Here is an 8,892-nt window from a genome sequence, read left to right as displayed (position 1 = left end):
GAGAGAGAGAGCGAGAGAGCGAGAGAGAGAGAGAGAGAGAGAGAGAGAGAGAGACACACACACACACACAGAATCTGCTTCGTGGTGCCCTCTGGAGGTTCAACCCATCACTGTCTCAATAAAGCCGACGATGAGGGGATGATGATGAGGGGATGAAAGGTTGCCCTGCCATAATTCAACCTGACCATTCTGTCTTTCAAATTAATGCAAAGCACGTATAGCTTATATTGATTTTAAAGCATTGAACAGTGAGGGATCAGCCGAGCAGCATTTTGGTAAACAAATCGCGTTTCCGGGGGGACGTGGCAATGGGACCCTATGGAGCGATAGTGATGTCATCAGTGAGTGATGTCAAAAGTGATGTCACTCAAGCAATTGTGATGTCATCAGTGAGTGATGTCAAAAGTGATGTCACTCAAGCAATTGTGATGTCATCAGTGAGTGATGTCAAAAATGATGTCACTCGGAATTTCTGTAATATATTCTGTGAGAGGCAGCAATGTGCCGCAAGGCATCCAGTCCAATCTGCCGGAAAGCCATTAGAAGAAGAAGTCGGTGTGGTACAGTGACAGAACTGAAGGAATGGCTGCTCAAGCAGAGCTTGATGACACGCAGCTCCATGATGCCGCCTGCAGAGGAGACCTGGACAAGTTGAGGACCCTGCTTCAGGAAGAGCGCTTCAGAAGGCAGATCAATGAGCGGTGTCTGTGTGGGTGGACCCCTCTGGGGTACACAGCGTGGTGGCCTCACGCTGCAACCTGGTGGCCTCACGCTGCCTGTGTGGCCTACCTGAACACCCAGGGAGCCCAGGTCAACCTAGCTGATAAGATACACCGCACACCTCTCTGCTGGGCCGTGGTCAACGGTCACCTGGACTGTGTCCGGATCCTCCTGGAAGCCGGGGCCGACCCCAACAGAGGCGGACACTGGTCAGCCACCCCGCTCTCCTGTGCTGCCCGCGATGGAAGGCCGGACATCCTGCAAGAACTCATCAGGTTCTGTACCACTGTTCCTGTTGACATAAACGTTGTAGACACCCGCGTGGGGTCTCCTCTCTACATCAGCATCGCCAACCACCACCTGGACTGCTTCCGCCTGCTGCTCCAGGCCGCTGGCGTTCTGACCCGTGACGTGACGTCTCGCCTGCTGAATATGGTGCTGCGTTTCGGCTGCGACGCGGCCTTTGTCCAGCTGCTCCTGGACCACGGCGCCGACCCGGCCCTGGTGAGGAGGAAACGGGCAAAGCTGGAGGAGAGTGCGGATCCCCAGGCGCGCAGGGTCTTTCTGGAGGCCAAGAGATGTCCTTGCAGTCTGGCCCACATGTGTCGGATCCAGATCCGCCAAGCACTGGGCACACATCGCCTGAACCAAGTCCACTCCCTACCACTAACACAAGTGATGAAGGACTTTGTGCTCCACAAAAACTGACTTGAAGGACTGTCAGTTTACTTATTTTTATTTCCTATATTTTGTGTTTCAATTCACAGGTGAACCTGATGAAGCTGCACGCGAAACGCGTTGTTCACAATAAATAAATATCAGTAAGTCATTTTCAGTGTTGCGGTGGTTCCTTTAATTTTTCAATTTATGTTTTTCCTGCAACCGACCAGCACCTGATCTTTCTACTGGCTGTGCACATGGGAATCCTCTCTTCACCATAAGTTGAATTAGTACTTCTACTTTTACCAGTCTTTTTTTAACACAAGTAACTGTACTTCTACTTAAGTAAAGAATGTGTGTACTTTTCCCATATCTGAAACTATATATCTAGACAGTACTTTTGGTGCCCCCCAAAAGGTCCAATAAGCCACCACCCCCAGGTAACCTGACGCTGCCTGCCTTGCAAGGTTAGCGCCACCCCTGGCTGCACTACTCCGGGCCACACTAAAGTGCTTAATTTGAGAAAAATTAAATAAAAAGTGTATGCACTCAAGTGTATACACAATATGGACTCTGATGATAAATAATGGAATGTAATGTATTGTAAATAAATCAAGTAAAATATCCTGGGTTAATATTTCAGTTTTCTTTGTGCGTTTCTGTGACTGGAACCTATGTACACCAGGGTTGAGGTTTTCAACAAAACAAAAACAAACAAAAAAGTTTTCACCAAATATAATTTAATTTGACTGACCGTATTGATGATGACTTGACAGTTGAGAGAGTAAAAGATAAAACAGTAGGATTAAGACATTAAGAAAAGACAAGATAATAATTTAATTATAGCAAGCCATACCTTTTCCCTTACTCATCATGACTAACACATTGTCACCCTCAGACCAAATAGCCTTACAAGAACAATTACCTGGATTCCTGACAATAGAAGAGGAAAGAAACACCACATTTCAAACGTATATATTATTCAGAAGCAACTCTCTGAACTCTCCTATAGTTTCACACTAGAGCCAAAGCCCCACACACTGAATGCTGGGTAGAGCGCCTCTGTAAATACAGTCTGGACTCTGTGCAGAAGGTGCATGCTGTCGGACACACTGTAGAACTCCAGGGTCCCCGCCTTGTGGTCCAGGTAGACCCCGATGCGAGACGACCGTGGCACTGCTACGTCTGTGCTCTTGTTTTTGTGCACAAATGAGTATTTGGACTCGGAGCAGTACAGGCTCCACGACTTGTCGTTCCATCCCAGGCTGCATTCGTTGCCGTTGCCCTTGCGGCTGATCGCCTTGTAGGCGACGGCCACGTCGCTCTCCGTTCCCCTCCAGGACACCTCCCAGTAGCAGCGGCTCCCGCTCAGGCTCTCCCTGCACAGCACCTGGGATGAGACAGAGAGGAGGAGAAGCTGAAGACCAGCTGTTGCTGTACACGTGCACAGTGATCCTGTCTTTCCACATGTTCAATCCACAGTTGAGTTGGTATAGCATAAAAGGCTGCATATTAACAACACAGGTCTGCTGAGATATGACTCATATCTTACAGTTGAGTTAAGTTAAGTTATCCTTTATTTATCCCCATGGGGAAATGCATCCTCTGCATTTGACCCATCCTCTACTAGGAACCTTCCTAGAACTAGGAGCAGTGGGCAGCCACAGTGCAGCGCCCGGGGACCAACTCCAGTTCTTTTACCATTGCCTTGGTCAGGAGCACTGACAGGAGGCTTAACCCTAACATACATGTCTTTGATGGTGGGAGGAAACCGGAGCACCTGGAGAGAACCCACACAAACACGGGGAGAACATGCAAACTCCACACAGAAAGGACCTGGGACGGACCGGAGTTCGAACCCGGGACCTTCTTGCTGTGAGGCAAGAGCGCTAACCACTCGAGTTGCAGAGAGCAGGTTTCCCTGATGGTAAAGTCCAATGAGTCCACTCCCCTTAACCCCTTTTCGTGCAAAAAGTCAGCATCTCACCTGCTGCCAGTGGTCGAATCTGTCTGGGTGGTCAGGGTAGCTCTTGGGATCGTTCATCATCGTAGCTGTCCGGTTCCCGTCGGAGAGGTACAGATTCGGGTGGACGCTGTTGGAGTCCAAGGTCAACTGGCAAGAGTCTGGACAGCACAGAGTCATATCAACATCAATCCAAGATCTCTAACCTAACTAACACTCAAACACTCTGATGTCTTTTCTGTTGGCTTAAAGTGGGTCTTTATTGTGCTTAGTTGTCTGTTTCCTAATTCGTTCAGTTTTATCTTTGCTTGTCATCTAGATTGTTTTTATGTTTGTTCGTTTTGAAGTGAGATGTTTTTATAAGTCCCTGGTGTGAAGCCCAAATTTGGAATTCCTTTTCTTTTCATCTGTGTCTTATCATTGTTTTTTTATCACCACAGTTTATGAGTCCACTTCTTTGCTCTTCTCTCTATGCACATAGTGTACACAAACTGAACTGTCCAAAAACCAAGTGTTTGTGAAGTAGGCTAGTGGATGTTAAATGCATTTGCGACATATTGCCCAGACTGTTGTAGTGTACAGACTGAGGGAAACGATGTTAAAGAATGACTGAAAGTCAACCCGGTGAGTCCATATAGAGAGCCAAAGTGAACGCCACTTCCTGCTTCAGCACTGTACCAGAGATTTTCATCCGCCATTTATTTTCCCATAGACATTTCTTAAAATGCTTATAAAAAAATAGTTTTACTTGGTCAAACCAAATGGTATATTTAGAATTGGGAGAGATCATAGAACATTTGACGTGGACCAAAACCAAAAAACAACAACATTGAACAAATATTTTCTTTAAATCCGCATTTTTTTTACATTTTGGTCTGAGTTAAATATTATGCGGTCTCTCCTGTTTCTAAATACAGCTGAACCGTTTAGTTTGAACAAGTAAAATCTATTGTACAGTGCTGAAGCAGGAAGTGACGTTCACTTTGGCTCTCGATTGCGCAACTCCTAGAAATCAGCTTGCTGCACCGATTTCCAGTTTCCACAGGGGGGCACCAAAGCAGCTACACCTTTATTTGTTTACTTTAGACGTTCCTGAACTGCAAGTTGATTTTCACATGGTTCACCGAACCTGTTCTGCAAGCAGCTGCATACCTCGCTTAACACTAGTTTCAGTTGTTTCACCACAAGGTTTAGTCATCCCATTGTCAGGAATGGAAATGTTCCTAACCTCAGCCCATGTCTACGCCTTTTCACTCCAGGTTAGTACACAATAACCTCACTACAGAATATGAATGAGATTTAATGGAGACAATGTGTCTGCCAAACAACCCTGCCAGGCTGATGCTTGCACGGTCAGTGCAAAGCTAATCTCTTGAGACAGACTTTCAACTGGTGCAAAGCAGGCAGGCTGGATCTGCTGTTTGCTGGAAAAATAAACTGGACAACTCACATTTCATGAAATCTTGTCTCGTCGTTGGCGTCGGGTCTTCCTTCATCACTGGCTCTCTCCTCATCACTGACTCTCTGCTCATCACTGACTCTCTCCTCATCACAGACTCTCTCCTTGTCTTTGTCTCCAGTTCCTCAGTAATGTGGACGTCCCTCACTATGAAGAGGCAGACAAGGAAACCCATGAGAGTGTTTTATATAAACAACCGCCACGTGAATATATATATATATATAAATATATATATATATATATATATATATATATATATATATATAATGTATATATATACACACACACACATATACACACATGTATATATATATATATATATATATATATATATATATATATATATATATATATATATATATATATATATATACAGTATATATGCATACACACACACACACATATATATATATATATATATATATATATATGTGTGTGTGTGTGTGTATGTATGCATATATACTGTGTATATATATATATATATATATATATATATATATATATATATATATATATATATATATATATATATATATATATATATATATATATATATATATATATATGTGTGTGTGTGTGTATATATATATATATATATAGGCTTACAATACACAAAATACAAAATATACAGTACAACAAGCCAGCGCTACAATGGCACAATATAACAATATAACATACCGGTACTCCTGAAACATCACATTCTAAACAAAATGTTGTCTTTGCTCCCAGGCCTGGCAGACAAAAGGTCCTATAAAGAATGTTCCTTTCTTAGAAGTTTTTCATAATCATCCAACAACAACAAAAATCAACATAGAGGACATTTTACCTTTAAATAGTATCTCCCTTGCATCATCATAAGCTGTACAATAGAACAGAAAATGAATCTCATTCTCAATTTCACACAAGTCACAAAACAAACAAAATCTATCTTCTTCCGGGGTAGCATTAAACCTAGCAGTCTCTATTGCTAAGTGGAAGAGTTCCCGAGCGTAGCTGAGCACAGAGGGACCTTTTTTCCTCTGTCCAAATCAAACTCATACTGTATATGACCATTCTAGAAAAGAAACACCTTCTGCAGACGGACATTAAATGCCACTTGACACAAAAACAAGAGAAATTTGCCAACCTGCTGTCGAGATTTTGCTCATTTCCGTCTTGCTGACTTCCTCGATTTGCACTTTGAGAGCAGCGATGGCTCTCTTGGTGCCATCAAAGGAGTAGTAGGGGGCAACACCGATGTTGTTGAGGTCTTCGTAGCCCGAGGGGCCTGACAGAGACTGCCAGCTCTGTGGGAACGACATGACAGAGAGCCATGAAGACAGAGAGCCATGAAGACAGAGAGCCATGAAGACAGGGATAAAGGTAGATGCAATACAAAAGCAAGGCAAACTGCTGATTAAATATGACACACAATGCTGAATGCAGTATGACACCTGTTGTAGTCGAATGGAGTCGGACTCTGACTCCAAGTCATCACTAGACTTGGACAACTTGAACATTCATAAATTCGGACTTGGAAATTGGAGACGAGGACTTGGACTTGTTAATTGATATAGACTGTCTTTGGTTTTGGTTTTTGGTCGTTTTTTATTGTAATAAGCCCTAATCAATTGGCATAAGCTATTGATAGCTATATTAATATTGTGACATTATTTAATTTCACGCAAGGGCAGACATGTGTGTTCCACCTACATGTGGATTCACGCTCATGTTCAGTAACCCTGGACTCCGACTCAGATAATCAGGACTCGACTTGGACTCTTCTTTGGTGACTTGGACTCGAACACTGGGGACTCGAGACTCGACCTGGACACGAGATATAGTGACTTGACTACAAGTGCACCACACTATTCATGTCTCTCTCTGGTCATGTGACTCGTGTCCATAATCCTCAGTACAGTCAAGCTCACTTGTAGGAAGTGAACGTGATCATCAATGTGCGAGAGCTTCTCCAGGTCGCTGTGTTTCTTCTCAGGCTCACCTGTAGAAAGTGAATGTGATCGTCAGTGTGCGAGAGCTTCTCCAGGTCGGTGTGCTTCTTCCTCAGCAGCGTGATCTCCTCCTCCAAGCGGTCCAGCAGGATCTGGGCCCGGGTCACCGTGGTCTTCTCGTGGGAGTGGACCATCTCCTTCACCTCGTTGTACTTCCTCTCTATGGAGCGCAGCAGCTCGGTGAAGATCCGCTCGTTCTCCTCCATGGCCACCTGGGCCGAGTGCTGTGTCGGCATAGAAAGAGAGAGAGAGAGACAAAGGGAAGGGGGGGAGAGAGCTTCACTTAATGCTAAGTAGTTCATTTTTCATTCTCTGGAGGATGGCTCACTTCTCTCTCGATTCAAAACCAGAAAGTCTTGCTCGCCTGTTTCTCTATACCGTTAGCTTCATACTACCCTTAAGGGAGTATATTACTCAGATTGTACCTACTTGAAGTGATTCCACAGCTTGTCGGAGGTCTTGCCACTTCTTCACTCTTTGATCAATCCTCTGTTGAGATTTGTGGAGGGTGACCCCAAGTTGTTTCTGTGGAAGAAGGAATGACATCAAAGTTGCCTTCACTACAACAGTGTGAAAATGTTCAACTGAACTCATCGCTGCATTCAAGTTACAATAGAGGCCGAAGAAGAAAAAAGGTCCAGAGTGCTCGGAAGTCCAAAACTGGTGCGGTGAAGGTGCTCTTTGGTGAGGATCACAAAGGTTAACAAAAGAAGAAAGGTCCAAGGCACTCTTCTGGCAGAAAGTAAAAAGCCTTTATTGACTTTAGATGGCTATATCATTTAGAAAGGTTTAAAAACATAGCTAGTGCATGTTAAAAGAGCTGGGACATGACCCACGCGTAGCGGCGCAAACAGCCTTCTTCAGGGTATGGCCACCAGCACAAGGTTTCCCCCTATTATGATTGCAAACACCTGAGCAGAAAGCCATTGAACTCACAGGTAAAGATACAAAAAGCACCCACTAGATGGCTCTACAATATGTATAGCACAAAACCAAACATGATGCAGAGAAATATGGAAAACAAACGAAAAATGGGACTTCAGACAAGACAGAAAACATAATATCCATCTGCAGCAATACAAGCAACATACCAGCATCAGAACTACAAAAGACTACAAAAAAGGACTGAAATCAATCTCTTCATTCAGTCCTGGATATACTGTGGCCTGCATTTGGTGTATATAGAAGGTGTCTCTCTGCAATAACAATTTGACAATTCTCTATTAAGCCTCTATTGTAAAAACAACACTAACTTTTACACTAGAGGCCCTTTTAAATCACTCATGAGCAGCCTATCCCCGTGCGAGTTCTTTCGACTCACTTGCTTCTCGGTCCTCTCCGTGCCAGCGGGCACCGTGTCGTGGTGCTTGTGTTCGTCCATCATGCAGAGGACGCACACCGAGGTCTGGTCGGTGCGGCAGAAGGCTTCCAGCAGCTTGTCGTGCTGGGCACAGATCTTCTCTCTCATCTGGCCCGTGGCTTTCACCAGCTTGTGCTTCATCAGAGCAGGGTACTCGTAGTGGGACTGCAGGTGGCCCTCGCAGTAGGACGCCAGGCACAGCAGGCAGGACATCACCGCCCTCTGCTTCCTGGTGGTGCAGAAGTCACAGAGGACGTCGTCTCCGTTGCTTCTGGGCTGCTGGAGCCTGGATTGGCTGCGGCTGGTGGAGCGACGAGGTTTCTCCATGCTGCTGCTGGACCTGTCCAAGTCCAGAGTGCTAGGGTGGGACATTTTAGAGTTGGATAGAAAAGTGATGTCCGGCAGATAATCGTGTTAAAGTCGACAGGTGATTAAGGTAAGTAAAAAAAAAAAAAGTAGGATCAAATGTATTTACATCCACAGATAAATAAAAGACGCAAGAAAAGGCAAAGTGACCAGGTGGTAGACCTGTGGCATCCACAGATACAGAGGGAATGAGTTGCAGAAGTTGACAGCGTCGGTGAAACTGTGTGACTGCACCTGTGTGTGACACAATGCTAGTTATGTGCTGCCTACTCTCCAGGTCAAACCAGTATTCCTGGATGGAAGTTTAATAGGCAGAGGAGGGCCGCGCTGTGACAAAGAGGAGGGTTCAGACAAAAACAATGTACCAGCGCCA

At 44.8% G+C, this 8,892-nt stretch overlaps 1 protein-coding gene across 1 annotated transcript; it reads right to left on the bottom strand.

The window, feature by feature from the left end:
- Positions 1-2,116: 2,116 nt before the first annotated feature.
- On the bottom strand, positions 2,117-8,751 carry ftr14l (finTRIM family, member 14-like). The gene is made up of 7 exons (XM_083658364.1): positions 8,115-8,751; positions 7,223-7,318; positions 6,784-7,017; positions 5,929-6,088; positions 4,794-4,949; positions 3,368-3,504; positions 2,117-2,770 (listed from the first exon to the last, which is right to left on the bottom strand). Exons 1-7 carry the CDS (start codon positions 8,523-8,525, stop codon positions 2,387-2,389), a joined length of 1,578 nt encoding a protein of 525 aa, XP_083514490.1. The 5' UTR covers positions 8,526-8,751; the 3' UTR covers positions 2,117-2,386.
- Positions 8,752-8,892: the final 141 nt, after the last annotated feature.

This window comes from Poromitra crassiceps (assembly GCF_964638095.1).
Source record: "Poromitra crassiceps genome assembly, chromosome: 22".
Lineage (NCBI taxonomy): Eukaryota > Metazoa > Chordata > Actinopteri > Beryciformes > Melamphaidae > Poromitra > Poromitra crassiceps.
The sequence above is the reverse complement of the archived record's forward strand: the minus strand, read 5'-3'. Positions and strand labels throughout refer to the sequence as shown.

Excerpts from the sequence above, each read along its gene's own strand:
- ftr14l (XM_083658364.1), bottom strand. The coding sequence starts at position 8,525 with ATGTCCCACCCTAGCACTCTGGACTTGGACAGGTCCAGCAGCAGCATG. Across the intron at positions 7,018-7,222 it reads AAGCTGTGGAATCACTTCAA|CACTCGGCCCAGGTGGCCAT; the intron begins GTAGGTACAATC and ends ATGCCGACACAG. Across the intron at positions 6,089-6,783 it reads ATCACATTCACTTTCTACAG|AGCTGGCAGTCTCTGTCAGG; the intron begins GTGAGCCTGAGA and ends TCGTTCCCACAG.